The following is a 19,779-nucleotide window of genomic DNA, read 5'->3' as shown; positions in this document are numbered from 1 at the left end:
AGTCTAAAACAGGAAAAAACCCACAAACACAAATCATTTTTATTTATTACTAACTAATCAATCATGGTTTGCAGTTGTAGCACTGACACTTTAAATGTTTGGACTTTTTTATAATATTAGTTTAGTATTAGTATAAGTCAAAGAAGTTAAAGACGTTAAGGATAAAAATGACAGTTTTCTCTTTATTTTTATTCAACATTTTTTGTCAATCATTGAACAAAATATTTTAGTGTATTTCTTTTTTACAAAACAATATTTAAAATAAATAAATCAGTCATTTACTGTTCTTCTTCTTTGTTTTTTCGTTTGTTTGTTTTTAGCCTCGACAGAAGTGCCCAACATCACAATCGGCCCCAGCTCCAGCCCCACTGCCGTCCCCATCAGCGTACCCATTGTCACTGCTGCTCTTGTTCTTGCTGTTGTTGCACTAATCGGATTCATTATTTACAAAAAGAAAACTGGTGAGTGAACCAAAGTGTCCAAATATGATCTTAGTGTTTTTAGTGTTTTACCAGGTTGCAAATTAAAACAAGCTTCAGGTCAGAGTGATGATACTATAACAGTATTATCATAGTAATAGAAGGAACCAATGGTAAATAAAGTAAAAGGTAAAGTAACATAGAGAGCTTTGTAAAGCAGTTTGAGTTAGTGGTGTAGAGATCAGTGTTTTTGTATTTACAGCTGTGATGTCTGACATTTGCTTCTTTTTTTATTTACAGCTAATTCTTCTGAACCTTGTAAATTTTCCATTTAGGCCTTTTGAGCAGATTTCTGTTCACATAAAAATGTGTTTCACTAAATGTGAATTAGAGACTAAAATTAAATACATGGAAACAAAGCAGTGTGTTGGAAATGAATGACAGCATCACTACAGAGCAGCTCAGCTGGTTTTGATATCTTGATTTTTCTTTTTTTCTTTTTTTCTAGACATGAAGACGTCACCTGAAAATGATCCTGAAAGGAGCCCTTCAGGTGTGTCTGTGTGTACTTGGATTGGAGGATTTGTTTGTGTCCTCATAAAAATTGTAATGTAGTGGCTTTATTTTTTAATATTTGTAAACATCAAAGTAGAACGTGTGTTCATATAGTCCGTTAAAATAGTTGCTGTTCATAGTTACACAGCACTAAACAGAACAAAGTAATTAAAGCATCAGTACTAAAAAACAAGTACCTTGGAAACATAGACGGCCCCACTATGTTCAGTAATATTCTACAGTAACAAACCAGCTCTGTGAATCAATGCACATCCTGTTGCTTTAATCTATAATCTTTAATCTGCTGTCTTGGTCATTTTTCACCACCACACATCTTCATTCTTCTTCTTCTTCCATGGCCTGGATGTTGCCCCAATAAACTTTTTACCTCAGCAGCTCCTCCATGTTCACTAACTGAGATTTCTGTTGTGCTCACATAAATACATTTTATAAGCACTGTCAGCACTGCAGATTTTCCAAGATAGTTCTGACCTACACAATGAAACAGTGCTCACATATTTTTCAAAGTTAAGCTATTCAAGTGACAGAAACAGAACCATAAACCCTCCTGCAACTGAGAAAACTTTCCCCTCCTGTCTGTGTTTGTGTTCATGCTGTTTGTATTTAACACTATCATCAACATCAACAGATCATATGATTTGTTTCTTTTAGCTTCATATTTTTAATTATTCTGTATTTTTCGTCCTCAGATTCAAAACCTTCTTCAGACATAACCATCAAAACTGAGCTGATGACAAGTAAGTACAGGTTCTCTGTGACACACAGTCTTAATCTCTGTGTGGTCCTGCATGTTTTTACTCATGGATCTTTATACTTTGATGCATTTTGAATTTTTAAAACATTTCTGCAATGTTCAGCTGGTCTGACTCACCAGCTGTAGATTTCAGGTATAAACCTGCCATCACCATCATATCACACGTTTCTTCTCCTACAGTCGATTGTTTTTGGATTTTAAATGCTCTTATCTAAATGAAACAACATCCTCAGAGGGAGCAACATACATGCTGAACATGCAACCACTGGCAGAGATCTAGATATAACAAACTAGACATTTTTATGACAGTGCACATCTCTCCAGTTGCTGTTTCTTATCTTGGGAAGAAACAGTGGCTTCCACTAAAACCTCATATATGATGAATAACGAGGCCATCTAACAGATTTTTTACAGAGGAATAAGTAACTAGTTAAACTGTATCACTAGTGACATGATGGACGAGGAATGTTTGTGTGGAGATGGTCATGGCCCAGTGTGTGTGTGACAGCTCTTCCATCATGTTGAGTTTTTGACCTGAATGTTGTTGCTTTTTTCTTTAGAGTAATTTTGACAAAGAGTGAAATCTGGAACAAAGGTAAGCGATGTCTCTGAACACATCACATGTACCACATCTTTGTGTTGTACTGGATGCATTTAAGAAATCCTTCAATTTTCACACTGATTGCATTTGCTGATGCATGAAGAATTTTTCATTCGTTCCTCGTTAATGAAAGCTGAATCTTTCTCTGAACAGGAGACAGTTTGAACACTGGACTAACTTCACTTCATGAGGATTCTGCATCATTGAACTCCTGAGAAAACATTTCTACTGTAATGGAAGTGGACTTTTTTTATTCCAGCCAGGACACAACTTGTGACTGAAACATACACAAAAGACCTCAAACAACACAAAGGAACCAATTTTTTACTTTTATGTCATAGAAATAAAAAGAGAATTACTATTTTCTGTGAGAAAAGTTACTTTTTAGCCAAACTAACTTTATTTATAAAGTGCATGAAATTATGAAATTTCCCCTTGTGGGACTAATAAAGGTATATCAAATCATATCATTAAAACAGGAAGTGCTGACCAAAATACTTAACATTAAGAACAGAATTTTAAAAAATTGAATAATTAATTCATTAATAACAAAAACCACAATGATAATAATAATAATAATAATAATAATAATAACATAACAATAACATAAACAGATACAAATAAAACTACATAAATAAAAACACTGAAAAATAATAAAAAGAACAGTTTTAATTTTTTAAGTATAATTTTATACTGTTGGTCTTTTTTATACAATGATGAGTAAGTAAAGATGATCCTGAAGAAGAAAAACTACATCTGTAGGAATTATGTGTTTATTTTCCTCAGTGTTGGGTCTGAGTGTGTTTTACCATTATTCAGTTTTAATGCTGCTTTTGGCCATTTTTTTTGCTACAGCAGTTCTGTTTGATTTTAGTTTAACTCTGGATGTCTTTCCTGACACAACCTCAAAGGGGATTTTCACCCGGAATTAAACCAACAACCTTTTGCTTACTAGGTCAGTATGCTAACCACTACACCTTTGTAGGCATCGTGATTTAAGGTCAATAAGTTGAAAATAATAGTTCTCTGATTTGCTCTGCTTTGAATTAACTGCAGATCAGTTCATTTACACTCACTTTACAATCACTGTTTTTTTAATGAGCATCAACATGAGATGTCTTGAAATATTGAGTTTAAGATTTATAAAAGTTGTCATAAATAATTTGTTGTATCTTTAATAAAAATATGAATACGCTGATTAAAGCCATAAATGAGGTATTGCAAAGAAAAGCTGTACTCCATTATTGCCACATCTATGTTTTGTTCAAACCCTGGTACATGTGACAGTGATGAACAGTCATGACTTTAATGGTAACTGTATTACGTAAATACTACAGAGACATGTATGTGCATATTTTATTACTGTTTGTTGTGTTAGACGGTTAATGCTGCTATCAAAGTTATAATGTGTGTGTGTGTGTGTGTCTCTGTGTGTGTGTGTGTGTGTGTGTGTGTACCTAATGTGGTGTTTATTGTAAATGTTATTTATGTTGGATGTTTCAGGTCAGCTGTGTTTTCATTTATGGAATCAGGGAAATGAGTCTTTGTTTTGTTAGACTACTGCACTGTCTCTACACTTGTACATCTGAATAAATGTTTAACATTGTGATTGTGCATAATGTCGAGTATTCAGATGGACAGGAGTGTACAACAACATGAATGAACAGAAACTTTGTGAAAAGTGAGTCATGTTCCAATCTGACACCAAAAATATTGAAATACTGAGTATGTAAAGATGGATGCATCTCTACTGTTAAAGGTGCTGCCTTTACATTTTACAACATGAAGTGAGATCAAACGCCAGTATCCTGCCGGGGTCAACTCAAAGGCCAGTTTAGCGTTCCCCTAAAAATAACTATATGAATAGTAGTAATAATGGTGTATTTTAGTATTATTTTCTGTAAGATTTTCCTAGTTTGTCTATTGATGACAGCACAGGATAAAATGAAAACAGGTTTTATGTCCAGTGTTGTTGATGTCATGATGTTACAGTCGTTCACACAGAGGCTGTTTGTCACTAATAACCTCATTAGGACTTGTTTCTGTGGCAGAAAGAAGATGCAGACGTAATCACATGACACAAATCAGTGATGCAGACAGTGGCGGTCCTAGCCTTTTTGGCACCCCCGGTGAACACTCCCTCTGCACCCCCCCACCCCCCATGAAGAGAGAGAGAGTATGCATAGTATGCAAACAGCTACCAAACAGCCATCATAATTCATCATACAATGAGAACAGGACAAATCAACAATTGACAATGACTAATTAATATTAAAATCTGTAACATAATGTATTGTTTGGAGTTTAGTCTGTTACTGTTACTATTTTTACCATTTCTTCTTGGAGCAACTGTAACCCACATCATTTCCTTAGGGATTAATAAAGTATTCTGATTCTGATTGTTTCAGGATGACCTGCCATTATCCAATCACACATCTGCTTACCTGTATCATTTGCTCGTTTCTCCTCTTCTTCTTTTCTCTTTTTTCTAAACTGAGGACCTGATGGCTTTGAACTTTTCTTGTCCATCTTCCATTGGTTTTAATTTTGCACTCCAGTATGAACACCCAACCCGAGGATCACCACAACATAACCTAACACACCTACACCTTAGTTCATAGATTCACTTTGTCAAGGGGTTCATTTCTGGGATTTCGCACAACCCAGGATTCAAATCATTAATACATAATAAGCTTGGATTTACAACATTATGAATGAAATGTGCTCTATTTGGAAGCAGCCGGCCCCTCCCCTTTCAACGGGTTGTGTGTGAGACTTTAAATCATCAAACTGTAAATTATACATTTTAAATTGTTATTGATCCCTTTACCCCGAGTCCTAAACTGTATATTCATTTTCTTACTCTTCTTATATTTATTGTTTGTTTACTTGCACTGCTGTAACTGGAGCCTCGTCGTCTCGTCTCTCTATATACTGGACTGTATGTAGCGGAGATGACAAAGTTTACTTTGACTTCAGCAGCGCGCAGGCGCACCGAGGGCTCTCGCGCTCACTTTTCGCGTATAGAATTTCGAAAAAACATCGGTGCAAATTATAAGTCTGTATCATAATGTCTGGTGTTTTCGTGTTTGTTGGTTTGTTTTTATTTTGTTTTATTTTGCGAGTTGGTTATTAGATGCTGCTCCAGCCAGCCAGAGAATCCCCCGCCGCCCCGGTGTTCTGGTAATCCATCCTACCTCAAAAAACATCCTACCCGATGTTTCTGCGCAGACGCCGCGCATGCGCACAGCACCAAACCCAAATTAACTTATTTTTCTGTCACCCATCCGGAATACTTCTTAAGGTTATGGTTATGGTTAGGGTTATGGTTAAGGGTAGGGTTAGGTTTAGTCACAAGTCACCGTAAAATCATAATACGGGTAGGACGATTTGTCAAAGTAGGATGGTTTCTCAGAACACCGGCTCCTTATTGGGAGCCGTGGGGTTTTTTTTTCTTTCTCTCACCCCCTCTCTCGCACTTTTTTTCCACTTCACTCTGCACGCGAGCCTTGTGCTTTGCGCTGGGAAGAGGGGGGAGGGGCGGTAGTTACACTCGCAGTAGCACAGGAACAGAGCGGGAGGGAGAGAGAGAGAAAGAGAGCCAAGGAAAACAACATCACATTTGAAAGGTATAGTAATCATCCACAACTATTTTCAGTTGCGGATGATAAAGGATTCAGAAATTCATGCAGGCCCATATGACAGAGAATGTGCATCTTCTTTTTTTTTTCATATTTTAATTTATATTTAATTGTGTTGTGGTTTGCAGTGTTTTGTGTTGTTTCACTATAAATTTGTTTAAAAGGAAAAAGCTGAAAATTTAAATAGTTAAACGCTGAAATATAAATAGTTGGTTTTTGTATTATATGATTTATTTCTTACATTTTATGTGGAGTGAATAAATAAAAGTATATTTACGGTGGCCCCTAGAGACAAAGCACGTACAAACTCCAAAACACGTAAAAACTCCAAAACACATAAAAACTCCAAAACACGTACAAAAGATAACAGAAGCGCTCCAGGATGCTAGGCGCAGTGTAGTGGCTACACAAGCCAGGAAGTACCAACGACCGGATTTGGTGTGTGATAGTAAAAGGTAAATTATTTGAATATTTACAAGTGCTTGTGTATAAATACACAAACAATACACATATGCTTTCAATTGTGTAATTTAAGTGATCTAGGTAGTTCTGTTTTGGAAGTTCAGTTAACGCTAGAAATGTGTTTTAAGTTTGCACGTGCTTTGTCTCTAGGGGCCACCGCATATATTTATATATAAACATATATAAATAAAACCACTTTTTTTTTACATTAGTAATTCCTTTTATGCATAATTTTATATTATTGTTAATAATAAATTAATTAAAGCAACAAAACAACCTGAGGAGCCGGTTCGGAGCCGAAAGAGCCGGCTCTTTTTAGTGAGCCGAGCCGAAAGAGTCGGTTCTCTAAAAAGAGCTGGAAATCCCATCACTAGCATCCAGCTCCTGGTGTAAAAAGCCTCGTGTTCGCATTAAGGCAGACGGCCAGGTGGCTTTCAGTCCTTGCAAAAGTGCAAAGTAGACCCCGTAGTATCCAAAAATATGAGATGCGCATGCGTGCTCAGGCACAGAAAGGCGCCAACAGCTTCAACTCATGTAAAACTTGAATTCATTCATTTTGCCAGCAATAAATTTCATCTGAGACCAACTTTTGCTCCAAAACGTTAAAGGATTAGTTGAAACCCTTAATGTATTTGAGTTTATGGGGCAACTCAGCTTTTATTGTTAAATTGTGAAAGAAATGACTGTAAGCTCAGCAATTGCAAGTTTGATTTTTTACAGTGTATGCGTTTAAAATTAATACAAATCACTCCACTGAGAAACTTAACAAGGTTTTATCCCCTGAATAGAAAATGAATTATACAGTGTATACCCAACATAACATGAACTACACCTGTCATAACATAAAAATTTATAAAGACCAGATGAAACTAACCTTCCCTTCGTGATAAACTGGTTCATATGAAGATATTTTACTTTCAGTTTCGTTGATAACCCTAAAGGTTTACCCCAGATTTAAACGACGTTTACTCTCAGAGTAAATCCCTATTGGCTCTGATCGAGCCTAATGGTGACGTTTCTCCTGGTTCTCCATTTTAGCTTTAGCTTTTTCTGGACAAGCAAATAAAGTCTATTAAAGGTTTGGCTGTTTATGGTCACAATGTAGAAGATGAAGAAAGAAGAAAGAAGATGAAGGCCTTCATCTTCTTTCTTCTCCTGGGAATACAGGGGGCAGCAGCAGGTCAGTTTGACTGTTATATTTCTGTCTTTTTATATGTCAGATTTATGTAATTTGAAAGACAAATGGACGGACTGTTTGCTCCCCAGAAATACGCTAAACATTTAGTTGTAATGGATCCTAGTACACTGTTAAAAAAAAACATCTTAAAAAAACAGTAATATTCCGGCAGCTGGGGCGCCAAAATAATACCGTAAAATAACAGAAAATAGCTTCCTCATAAAAATACGGTTATTTTCAGTAATGAAAATACAATTTGTTGCCCTAATTTTACATGGGATTTTGCCTTTTTCAAGTGCTTTTAAACATTAAATTAGGAACATTTTAATGTGATTAAACAATGAAATTATCTATAAATAGGAAAAAAAACAAATCCTAAAAAAACAGTAATATTCCGGCAGCTGGGGCGCCAAAATACTACCGTAAAATAACAGAAAATAACTTTCTCATAAAAATACGGTTATTTTCAGTAAGGAAAATACAATTTGTTGCCCTAATTTTAAATGGGATTTTGCCTTTTCCAAGTGCTTTTAAACATTAAATTAGGAACATTTTAATGTGATTAAACAATGAAATTACCTATAAACAAGGTCAATGAATGTGGCAATATGAATAATAATGCTTAAATTTACAGAAATATACAGTTAACAGTTGGGTTAAATAACATTATTTGATGTAAAAAAAAAAGTTGTATATTCAATTATATTTGATGTAATACTACATTATGCAGCACAAAATAATTTATCTTTCAAAACATGTCAAAAAACTAGATGTTGGCTTTAAAATTACAATTCACTGTTAATTTGACATAATATCACATGTAAATTTAGATTTGAAGTGTAATTTAACATAAATTTCCTGAATATTTACTGGACTTTCAGTTTGAATTAAGTGTGCTCCCTGTAAGATTGTGGGTTTTATCTGTCACAAAACACCCAAAGAACCCTTATTAAACAAAACCCCTGATTATAATGAAATCAAGATTATGTTAATTCTTGATCATATGTTGTGTATGAGCAGTTTGTAGATGTTTATTTTACTTATAACACATGAGACATTGTTTCAATCATTAACATGGATTTTATTGACAAAAAGATAAGCCTTCCTGGAACAATCCAAGAACAACTAACACTTATGCATAAACAAAGACACGTAGAAAAAAAGAATGTAATGCAAACGCACATTTGAGCACAAAAGAAGGGGACGATGCCACCTCGAACGTTCATCTGCCTCCCCACATCTGGAGCAACGAAAAGGGGTATATTTGAGGCACATAACCTGCAGGTTTAGAAGTAGCTCTAGCTTTCTGAAAGTCTCACATTCAGGGCTGCTGCAGGCCATTTGGGTTCCCTTGGAGAAATTTGCAAAGTAATTATATGCAAAGAACAACTCGAGTAAAACAAAAGCCTCATTGTTATGCTGATTATACTTAACTGATAAGTATTGATATGTTGTAAGTTGTCACTTTAACACAAACTTTTACCAAAATAACTGAACAAATGGGACTGTGTTTGCAGAGCAAGCACCACAAGTGTCAATGTATAGCCTATTACAATGAACTGAGATGAAGATAATACTTAAGACAATGCTACACCTAAAGCAGGACAGAGTGACAGAGAGCCTGTCAGCAGACAGTAACATACCAACTGGCTAGCACTAATGCTAGCTAAATGTGAATAGGATTTGCAGCCTATATTTCACTTCTCCCCTATCAAGCAGGCCACCCGTGCTGTTGACATTGACCATGAACCGGAGACCAGTGCTACTGAACAGCAGATTATGTTATCCTCAGGATAAAAATAAGAACTTTTTATGCTCTCCACTCATAGTCCGCAATTTTGGCGATCAACATCAGAACCTTTGGATTGACTGCAAGGTTTTTCTTAGACGTGTTCCGCTCCACTTTGGATCCCTTGTCGGGGTTTATCTTAAGGCATCTGTCGAATGAAAAACAACTTCATTAAGAAACTGAGGACTGGACTGTATGTGTTTTTTACATTTGCAATGAATCTAAGTATAGATTGAGCTTGCTTTTGAGTGCGTGTTTGGACATACAGGTCATTGTGGAACAGAGGGGTGATGCAAAGATGTTTGGTTAACCTGTGAGTCTATTGCAAATGCTGTTTCAGGGTAGTGAAACATCTGTGAACATCTACTACTCAAAGGTCTCTTTCTATAACTTGACATGAGCGTGAATCAAGGATATTTCAGAGACAGCCATCTGAAACGCAAATATTAGTTATTTGTTGATTTATCAATCTACAAATCATCTCAACACTCAAGCATTGCTCATTCTTATGTGTTTTAGCTGCAAATGAAAGTAGATCTGATGATTTGATTTGGATTGCATAACTTTAGATTTCACTGTCTCAATGCATAAAATTGACTGGTGCCGCCTTACCGTTGCAAGAATTCCAAGGTTGCTGCCTGGGCTACTGGATAAGAAATGTTCGTGCAGTAGTAAGAGCCAAACATCAGGATAAGTGCGTCACTGAAGATAGTGATATGGCCATTCACAATTGCCTGGTCCACAGATAACATGAAGTGCTCGGCTGCCAAAGTAGAGTTTCCTGTTGTGTACATGAACAAGAGACAAGGGGACAAAAAAACAAGTCCACACATGACTCAAACAACTAACTGCAATGTTACAACTGATGTATATCAATTACACACACTGGCATGCAGTTTGGGCCCTACGGTCAACTACAAGGTGTCCAAACTTTTGCTGTGGGCCTTTTCCCTTTCTGTTTAAAAAAATATGAAAATGATTTTATTTAAAATTAAATGTCATCTATAACTTTAAGCCATTTGGAGATTATTTCATCTTCTACTTGCTTAACTGTTCACATGAACTGAAATGTTGACCATGGGTGCCCAAACATTTACATTAAAGCACCACAACTGTGACAGGTGTAATCTTTTGACATCCTTAAATGCAGCACAATACTCACCTTTACAGCTGACTGAATAAATTTGAGAACTCATGCTACTAATCTGCAGGGGAAGAAACAAAACCTTATGAATCATGAAACCTGCCAAAATCCAAATACATGTATGCAATGCACGTTTAAATGTAGTCAAATAATTCGCCTCAGCTGCTTTAGCCCTACTTCCTTTCCACAAAATAGAAGGAAATACTTGGCTTACCTGTCCATTACATTTTACAGGGCAAAGCTAGCACAGTGGGCTACTTCTATTTCCTATTTCTCTCACTTCATCACGCAGCACATCTTGGCACGCACGAGCTCTCTACAAGAATGCAGGTGTGTTGCTAGAGTGGAACAGGTCGCCTATTAGCTCTTAAGTTGCATAATTTCACATTAAGACAAATGCATCAGTGGCAACTGTCATCGCGGGCCCCCTAACGGGTATTAGCGGTGTAGAAACTATCCGCATAGCAACTGCTGTGTTTACACGGTCACAGAAAGCTGGCAGCTAACAAATTAGCGAACAACAACTCTGCTAGCCAGCAAGATAGTATACAGCTAGACCAGCCACTAACTGCACCTTATACTGACAGACGACGTCCTTTGCCTTCATAGCTAGGGATTCCATGCCTTTTACCGTCTCAGTAAACTAGGAGCCATAGTGGTCAAGCAATTCCAAGTTAAATCTACTAAGCTGAGTTTGATATACTTGCCTTGCAGCACTGCATGGATGATCTTTCACCAACCTCTCTCTTCCAGCGCGCTTTCCATTAGTGATGCGCGAATCATGAACGAATCATTCAATACTGGAGAAACTTTACTGACTCGTGAATCATGATTCACAAGCCCAACTGACTCACTGACTCGTCCCTGTTGCTCTTAGCAAACTAATTTCATTAGTAGAAATATATCTAGCTTATAATTAAAACTGTGGGGAAAAAAACAACAGCCAGTTTCTTTACAAAAACATTTCTGCTCTGAACTGGAAGAAAAAACCCTGAGTCGAAGCTCACATCAAGACAATAGCTCCTCGGTTCACAGTAGCATTGCTCTGCTAACATGCTAACAGCACATTTGAGCTACTCACCCCCTCATTTTCTGTGCTGAATCGTAGCGTAAGCGAATCACTCAGGACTCACTCACTCCCTCCCTCCTGGCTCGCAGCTTCTTCTTCTTTTTGGTTGGCAACCAATGTTAAGGCACATTACCGCCCCCTGGCTCACAGCTCAGTGGACATTTAGATGGGAAAATATATATTTGAAACATTTGAGGAAAATACTACTAAAATAAAATAAAAATAAATAAAATAAATGTTCTCTTTAGAATTTGTTTGCTCTTTTTTGCTCCATAAAAATAGTTGTTTTTCTTTTTCAATCACTCATCTTAGCAGTAGGATATACATGACAAGAGAAACAAATTAAGTTTGAGTGAAAATGTACATTTTTTGCACTCTGGTCAACTGACTCAGTGACTCAAATGAATCAAAAAACCCGATTCACTTTGGTGAGTGATTCATTCAAACTCGATTCAGTAAAAAGAATCAAGTTTACCATCACTACTTTCCACAGCCATACCCGCGACCTTGTGGTTGTTAGTTCACATTCATTGGCCGATGCTTATTATGTGTCCCAACATCCAATGGCATGTCACATTGTTTTCATGGCCACGCCCTCACCCCAGGTGCAGAGGCCTATTTCTGTTCAGGAATGTTGTGAATACTTTGAGATTTATATTAATTGCAATTCCTACCTCTACATTTATTTTTTTAAATATATAATTAGCACAGCGTGGCCGTGCAGTGTTTCATATGTTTTTTTTAGTTTTTATTCCTATTAATTATATTTTCACTTGTTACCTCTGAATTATTGAAACAGACCTAGATGACATGAAATTTTCAGCAAAATTATAATTCAAATACTCCTTTAATTATTAATTATTCTCATTAATTTTCGATCATTTTATATATTTTTCCATAGTATTACATTCGAATTTAACAGATCAACCTCTCAAATAACAGACAAATATTTGTGAAATTATGATACATTTCTGAATGTATTTTTACAATCTAAATATGCATATGTACAAAAAAATATATTTAAAAAACAATTACATTTACAGTGATGTTATGTTATTTTACATTTGACATCACAATCACAGTCTACTTATGTAAATTTAATGATATTCCAGAAAAACAGTACAAAACTGTAAAATATACAGTAAGATACTTTTATATTACTTTTTTTTTTTTTTTTTTTTTTTTTTTTACAGTGTAGATAATGTCAATGTTTAGAAACAATCCATTATATTATACAGGTAATTAAATCGTCTGTTTATCTTTTCAATACCTAATAATAAACATTAAAGTTTAGATGAAGGCAAAAATTAAAACAAGGCGACTTATGTCCCAAACTATTTGATGATTTTCGGGTTTAAACCGTTCGTGACGCATTTTTAAGTGTTGTGACTCTGCTGTCTCTCCAAACAGTCCAACAAATAAAACATCAGTGAGGAGGTCTGATGATAATTTGGTGACAATAATTAAAACGTTTATTTTAAAAACTAAGTACCATTTTAATTTTCATGAGGGTTTAAAACATTTTCACACAACAGCTGCTCATTAAAGTTAACTAAAGTTCATTTAAGTATCTTTATAAATATTATTTTTATTTTACTATTATTTAAAAATGATTTGTTCAGTATATGAGAGCCGCTCGACTCGATCTAGTGCTGATTGCTCTGGCTTGGGTCATTTAAGTTCATCACTTTTGCAGTTGAATTTTTGCAGGTGAATTTTTGCAGGTGAATTTTTTGCTGGTGAATATTTGACGGTGAATTTTTTGCAGGTGAATTTTTTGCAGGTGAATATTTGATGGTGAATTTTTTGCAGTTGAATTTTTTGCAGGTGAATTTTTGCAGGTGAATATTTTTGCAGGGAAATTTGGAGGATAAAAATTCAGTGTTATAAATTCAATGTCTAAAAATAGTTGGATTCTGATGATACTATATTTCTTCCATAGGAAAGTGAAATCATGACCTCAGAAACAAAGAGCTAGCTTACAGTCCTGCGTAAACTGACTTCGTATAGCCCCGATTTGCGGACTCTGTGCGACTCTGTGCAATAGGAGCAGAAGTCTCATTGTAAACAAATCACGGCAGACCCGACGATGAGCATGCTTTTGAGCATCTCTTTATTGACCAATTTTCACACACGGTTGCTGTACGCATACAGCCGGCTGTAGCTTCAGCTCACAACACAGATAGCGCAGACGTAAAGGCAGCGAGGTGTAATTGCAGGTGTCGCTCAGGTGCGTCCGCCTCCCCTGCAGCGGCGCCGCAAACCACGCCCCGCCGCACGCATTAACCAGGTAAAATACATATTTAGGCAGAATTTTGCAAATATCTATTTTTCATTTTTCAGCAGCATAGTGCTTTTTTCCAATTATTTTTTAAGAGTCAGGTCAAGGCTCCAACAGCCCAAAGATGATATAAGGGTGGCGGCTCACAACAGTTTTTGTTTGCTACATGGATCATTTTAGTTCAGGTTGGTGTCTTTCCTTTTGTTATATTTCTTTAAGAGTTCAAAATGTGTTGATTACATAAATATAATTTAATTTTCTCTGTAGCACTTCATGGATTTCATAAGCAGCACACCTTAGTTGTTCACACAAAGCATAAAGATAAAAAACAATATATACAGTGTTATCTTCATTTTAGATGTCAAAAAGTATTTGCGGCTCCCAGTGTTTTCTTTTGCGTGGAAACCAGGTCCAAATGGCTCTTTGGGTGTAAAAGGTTGCAGACCCCTGGCTTAGATAAATAATTTTTTGATTTTGTGTATGATTAATTAGATAAATGAAAGCATTTTCTGTTAAATTTTATTATTTTTAATGATACGGTTATTAGATGTGATACTAAAAAAATGTCACATTGGGTTATAGGGTAAAATGAAGTAAGCTAACCTACACTAGGAAAGTCAAGCAGCTTCTTTCGTTTGGACTTTGCTGTGAGTTTAATTACCATCTGTCTCTGTTCGTTTTTTGAAACCCAGACTTGACTCTTAACATCCCCTCTTAACCCTTCCCCTCATCATTCATGGTTCATATGAAGATATTTTACTTTCACTTTCGTTGATAACCCTAAAGGGTGCGTTTACCCCAGATTTAAGTGACGTTTACTGTCAGAGTAAAACTGAGCCAATAGGAGCCAATAGGTGGCAAATGGTGACGCACGTCCTAGTTCTCCTCGTTTTCTCCTATTTTAGCTTTGATGCTTGAGCTGGAAGCATGGAGGCGCTTTTTCTAGACAAGCGAACACACAGAGCCTGTTAAAGGTTTGGATGTTTATGGTCACAATGTGAATGTTTATGGTCACAATGAAGGCCTTCATCTTCGTTTTTCTCCTGGGAATACAGGGGGCAGCGGCAGGTCAGTTTGACTGTTATATTTTTGTCTTTTTATATGTCAGATTTATGTAATTTGAAAGACAAATGGACGGACTGTTTGCTCCCCAGAAAGTTCCTGTACACTAAACATTTAGTTGTAATGGATCCTAGTAGATAATGTCAATGTTTAGAAACAATCGATTATATTATACAGGTAATTAAATCGTCTGTTTATCTCTTCAATACCTAATAATAAACATTAAAGTTTAGATGAAGGCAAAGATTAAAACAAGGCGACTTATGTCCCAAACTATTTGATGATTTCCGGGTTTAAACCGTTCGTGACGCATTTTTAAGCGTTGTGACTCTGCTGTGTCTCCAAACAGTCCAACAAATAAAACATCAGTGAGGAGGTCTGATGATAATCTGGTGACAGTAATTAAAACGTTTATTTTAAAAACTAAGTACCATTTTAATTTTCATGAGGGTTTAAAACATTTTCACACAACAGCTGCTTATTAAAGTTAACTAAAGTTCATTTAAGTATCTTTATAAATATTATTTTTATTTTACTATTATTTAAAAATTATTTGTTCAGTATATGAAGAGCCACATGTCATTTGATGTAGTCTGTTAAAAGTTAAAAGACTCCTGCTTTGTATTGTCTTCAGTATTATTCACCAGTGTTATGCTTGTGAATATTTTCTGTTTGACAAACATGCGCACACATGTCGTAACTAACGAGTAGTTACACCCGGATATGAAGTTCACTGTTTTTCTGGTGTTATTGCTTAATTAACAGCGCAATGAGGTGACTTTTGTTGTGACGTGTATAAATAAAATAAAACAGAATTCAATTGAACTGAATTGAGATGCAAATTAAATCATTTTTACTTAATAATATCAGATAGTTTATGTATGTAAAGTGCCAATACACTACACATACCATCATGAACTAATTTTGGTATCACTGCTGAATGATCAATAAGAAGCTGCAGGTGAGAAATACCAGAAAAGTTTCGCAATTTACAAACAATCTCCACCAGGGAGCGCTAATGAGAAGGGTTCTAAACTAACAAATATTGTTGACTTTTGATAACTGAAAACTTACCTGAAAACCTGATTACAGAATAAAACATAAAATAACAATTGCTAAGATAATATTCCCCAAATAATAGTTACCTAACATTAGCTTTGGTTTTATTGATAATATTATCGATCAAAGATATTGGAAGTCAAACTTTCTGTAACAATTTTAAGCTTAAAAAAATCTATAAAAATAATATAAACAAAGAAGAAGCATCGATATGCTTCAATCAATTCATATAATTTGAAATATCAAAAATTGAAATGCAAAAGAGAACAACTCACTTCAGAAGTCATGCTGCGTAACAAAAGCAAAACAGATTAAAAATAATATGTATTTTGTTTAAAAATGAAAATAAAATAAAAATATAGTTAAATTAAAACCTGTAATGAGTTCAAACCATCAACCATGAAAACTGAATTAAACCAAACTGAAGGATAAACACCAGTTTTAAAACTTTCTGTGAATAATCAGGTTCAAACTAGAATTTGAAGTTTTGAAGAAAAGAGGATCAGAAAAATTACGTTAACCACTGAATATCTATTCATAAATCTATTTTGTGTTTATTGAAGGGACAGCAGGATTATTACAGGATGTCTTTAATAGAGCAGGGCAATATGGCCAAAAATGTTTATCACGATATATATTTGAAAATTTGCGATAACGATATAACTGACGATATAATTGATGCGAGACAAAATACAACTCCACAACATTACTAGCGCAAAAAGACAACCTTCCATTTATTTTCACTTAAACAAGAAGCTGTTTTTTATGTGCATTAAAGCTATATAAAAATTTAACAGTGCAAATGCAAAGTCCTTGCTGAAAGTTTAACCAAAAGGCATTTCCAGTAGAAATGGGCTGACATATCCTGAGCATAACCATGTATAATATCCATTGAAGTTAAAAAGAGGTGCTTTGCAACATTAAACTGCAGTGTGCAGTACGTATTTTTCGGACCATAAGATGCACGGGATTATAAGGCACATTAAGCGAAACAAAGCAGTCAGATAAATCAAACTTTATTCAACTCATTCTTCTTGCTTCCTCCGCTTCTGTACCATTGATTCATTAATGCTGTATTCTATCACAGCTGCTCTATTCCCATGTTGTTGCAGTATATTAATGACTAACCTTCTATTGTGGATGGATTATCTCAGTTGTTCTCCTGACTGAAGTTTGGTCCGTTTACAGCATCCTGCCATGCGATTGCATTTGTCTCTAACTATCAGGAACCTTAACGTTAACTTTTATAAGTGGAAAAGTGTTAGTGTTCATCCTGCAGCTTCACTGTTTATGTTATGCTAACATAGCTGTGTCGCTAGCGATCACGTAGCACATCATTATATACCAGGTAGTCCAACTTCAGTAACCCTACAAACGTCACTGCTGTTTAGTTTCCTGTCTTCATTTATGTTGGAAGTGATAGCAGAGCTGTACGTTTGAATTTTTTCAGAAATCTCTCAGTCAGAACATGCTATATCATGCTTAGGTAACTAGCGAAACTAGCGAGCTAACTTCCGCTAGCTTCCTGCTAACTTCTAACTCCATTAAATGTAATAAATTATGTTTTCATGGATGCCTGGAAGTTAAACTTCATAGTTACACCTGGTAAAGCAGTAATGCTGATCGTTTTATTAAAGATGAAAGAATTTAGACAGTTTTTAACTCTCAGTGATGCTGCAGTGTTCGTTTGACTTTGGGACCTGAAGCATACGGAGTTTAGGACCCAGATTACTCCCAGATTTAAAAGCATCTTACGGTGCGTTCACACCGAACGCGATAGAGGCGGCCAGAGCGTCAGGTTTACATGTAAAGTCAATGGAAAGAGCGCGATGACACGCGATTGCGCGTCCGGCGAAAATTCGGAAGCAGATTTGCGTCGCGAAAACGCCAAAACCTGTGAAACGCACGTCAGTGTACCGCGTCTGGCGCGTTTGACTCGCGAAAAAAACCACGCGCGTGAGTTTTTGTGTTGCATTTTGTGCATACGCGCAGGGGCGGATCTAGAGAAATTTTCTTAGGGTGGCATGAGGGTGGCAGAGAAACCAAATGGGGTGGCAAAATTAAAGCCTTTTTTCCCCCAAACACATATGCAGGTGGTTACATATGGTTAAAATGATTCAAATGTAGCAAGTATACACGTTTTTCATATAAATATAGTCTATAACTTAATTATTGTCTGTAGCCCACATAATTAAACACTTTAGTTACATAAAACATGTAAGTTTTGATGTTATGTACTGTATAGCCTGTATAATAAATAAATATGTAGCCCAATAAGTATAAAATCTAGAAAGCTACACAACATGGGACGGTTCATTTACGAACACAAGTCTAACTTAAGTTTCACACTGTTTTTTGTTAGAAAACAGTCACATTGTTACATGCTTAAATTACACAAAATGTCAGAAATCTGCACTGTCATGAACAAAAATTTAAACCTAATTTTTCATGATTTGTTGGATTAACCCACTGAGGTCTGAAATACAACCGGCCATTTTTGACTCCTTTTGAGTTTACGTTTGTATTTCACCCTCAAATTGTTTCATTTTATTTTTTCCCCTTGCCTTGTTTGGTATCATTCTTTTCAGCTCAAATGAATTTAGTTGTTTTTTCACTGACATACTGCATTAGTACTACTATTACTATTAATAGTACTATTACTGATCTGAAATCACACAAAGAACTTAAAATGCTAGTAGTATTTTTTACAGTAAAAAAACCCCCACAGACATGTTGAGTAAATTTTTATAACTTGAAATGAAAATATAAATTGTACATTTTGTAAACATATACAATTATTTATCTAAAAATGCAGCCAATACACCTGCGTTTTTTTTCCCCCATTTTGTACAACCATTTAAAAATATTACTAAAACCAAAATGAGAGAACAATCAGGTGTCGCAATAAGATGCCCCACAAATTATGTGTCACAGTAAAAAAAAAAAAAAAGTTTGTCCACCAAAAGACAGAGGAGAGCAGCACAGGGACAAACCTGCAGGCCTGACAACAGGAGGTGTATCACTCCGCTGGTTTTCTACTTAGTGACAGTGTTTACACTGCAATGTGCCTTTGTGTTCTTTAGTGCCCTCACTGACACACAAAACAAAACGACTACACAACAGAACAACTACACAAGACAACACAACACACTAAGTATACACTCCACACTTAACGTCACAAATCTCGCACATCCAAAAACTCTCTGACTCGCTCGCTCTGTCTCGCTGCCGTTACCGTCACTTCCAAAACTCTCCCCTCTTCCTAAACAACCAAATCCCACGTGTTGACTTTTTTTTTTAATTGGTCGACATGGTACATTTTTCCACCGATAGGAAAGAGGTGGCTTTTCCCCCTTTCTTTACTGATTTCGCGCTGTCCTTAGAAAACGCTTAAAACACACACACACAAAAACGTGACGACAGTATTTAGAAAAAAGCGTGGCTTATATACATAATCATAACTCTGGATTTACTGGCCTGTAATTAAAATGTATGTACTTTGAAGTGCGAACTTTCAATCTGGGCTGAAACAGAGACTCAGCGTGGCTGCAGCTTGTTGCTATGTCAGCTTAACATAGTCATGTGATTTGGAGGTGCAGCGTGTCCGTGGACCACAGAGAGTTAATAACACTCACCTTGCTTCCATTTCCAGAGTGTAACATCCAACCACCTGTGTAAAATTCCCATGGTGTTGTTCAAAATGTGCTCTGGCACAATCATAAGCATGGCTTGCTACTGAAAACAA

At 35.9% G+C, this 19,779-nt stretch overlaps 3 protein-coding genes across 10 annotated transcripts in view; all 3 read left to right on the top strand.

The window, feature by feature from the left end:
- The window catches only part of LOC102078978 (class I histocompatibility antigen, F10 alpha chain), a 97,491-nt gene that overhangs the window by 5,152 nt on the left and 72,560 nt on the right, over positions 1-19,779 (top strand). Inside the window, exons 5-10 of one of the 5 annotated variants that reach the window (XM_019350682.2) lie at positions 321-461; positions 720-737; positions 928-972; positions 1,685-1,736; positions 2,315-2,344; positions 2,504-3,959. In XM_019350682.2, coding sequence (XP_019206227.1) covers positions 321-461; positions 720-737; positions 928-972; positions 1,685-1,736; positions 2,315-2,330 — 272 coding nt within the window. In that variant the 3' untranslated portion in view covers positions 2,331-2,344; positions 2,504-3,959. Of the gene's footprint in view, positions 1-320; positions 462-719; positions 738-927; positions 973-1,684; positions 1,737-2,309; positions 2,345-2,503; positions 3,960-19,779 lie in introns of those variants that run through there. The other 4 variants (XM_019350683.2, XM_025902435.1, XM_019350686.2 and 1 more) reach the window with 4 other exon arrangements.
- The window catches only part of LOC112841703 (major histocompatibility complex class I-related gene protein), a 103,871-nt gene continuing 87,269 nt past the window's right edge, over positions 3,178-19,779 (top strand). Inside the window, exon 1 of the mRNA XM_025902453.1 lies at positions 3,178-3,305. Within this exon, the coding sequence (XP_025758238.1) occupies positions 3,236-3,305 (70 nt within the window). The 5' untranslated portion in view covers positions 3,178-3,235. The remainder of the gene's footprint in view (positions 3,306-19,779) is intronic.
- Positions 14,817-19,779, top strand: part of LOC100698385 (class I histocompatibility antigen, F10 alpha chain) — a 127,230-nt gene continuing 122,267 nt past the window's right edge. For 2 of the 4 annotated variants that reach the window (XM_019350692.2, XM_019350691.2), the window contains exon 1: positions 14,822-14,981. In XM_019350692.2, coding sequence (XP_019206237.1) covers positions 14,915-14,981 — 67 coding nt within the window. In that variant the 5' untranslated portion in view covers positions 14,822-14,914. Of the gene's footprint in view, positions 14,982-19,779 lie in introns of all 4 variants that reach the window. The other 2 variants (XM_025902438.1, XM_025902439.1) reach the window with 2 other exon arrangements.

The sequence above is a fragment of the Oreochromis niloticus genome, linkage group LG22 (genome assembly GCF_001858045.2).
Source record: "Oreochromis niloticus isolate F11D_XX linkage group LG22, O_niloticus_UMD_NMBU, whole genome shotgun sequence".
Classification (NCBI taxonomy): domain Eukaryota; kingdom Metazoa; phylum Chordata; class Actinopteri; order Cichliformes; family Cichlidae; genus Oreochromis; species Oreochromis niloticus.
This window is presented reverse-complemented; position numbering and strand designations above follow the sequence as displayed.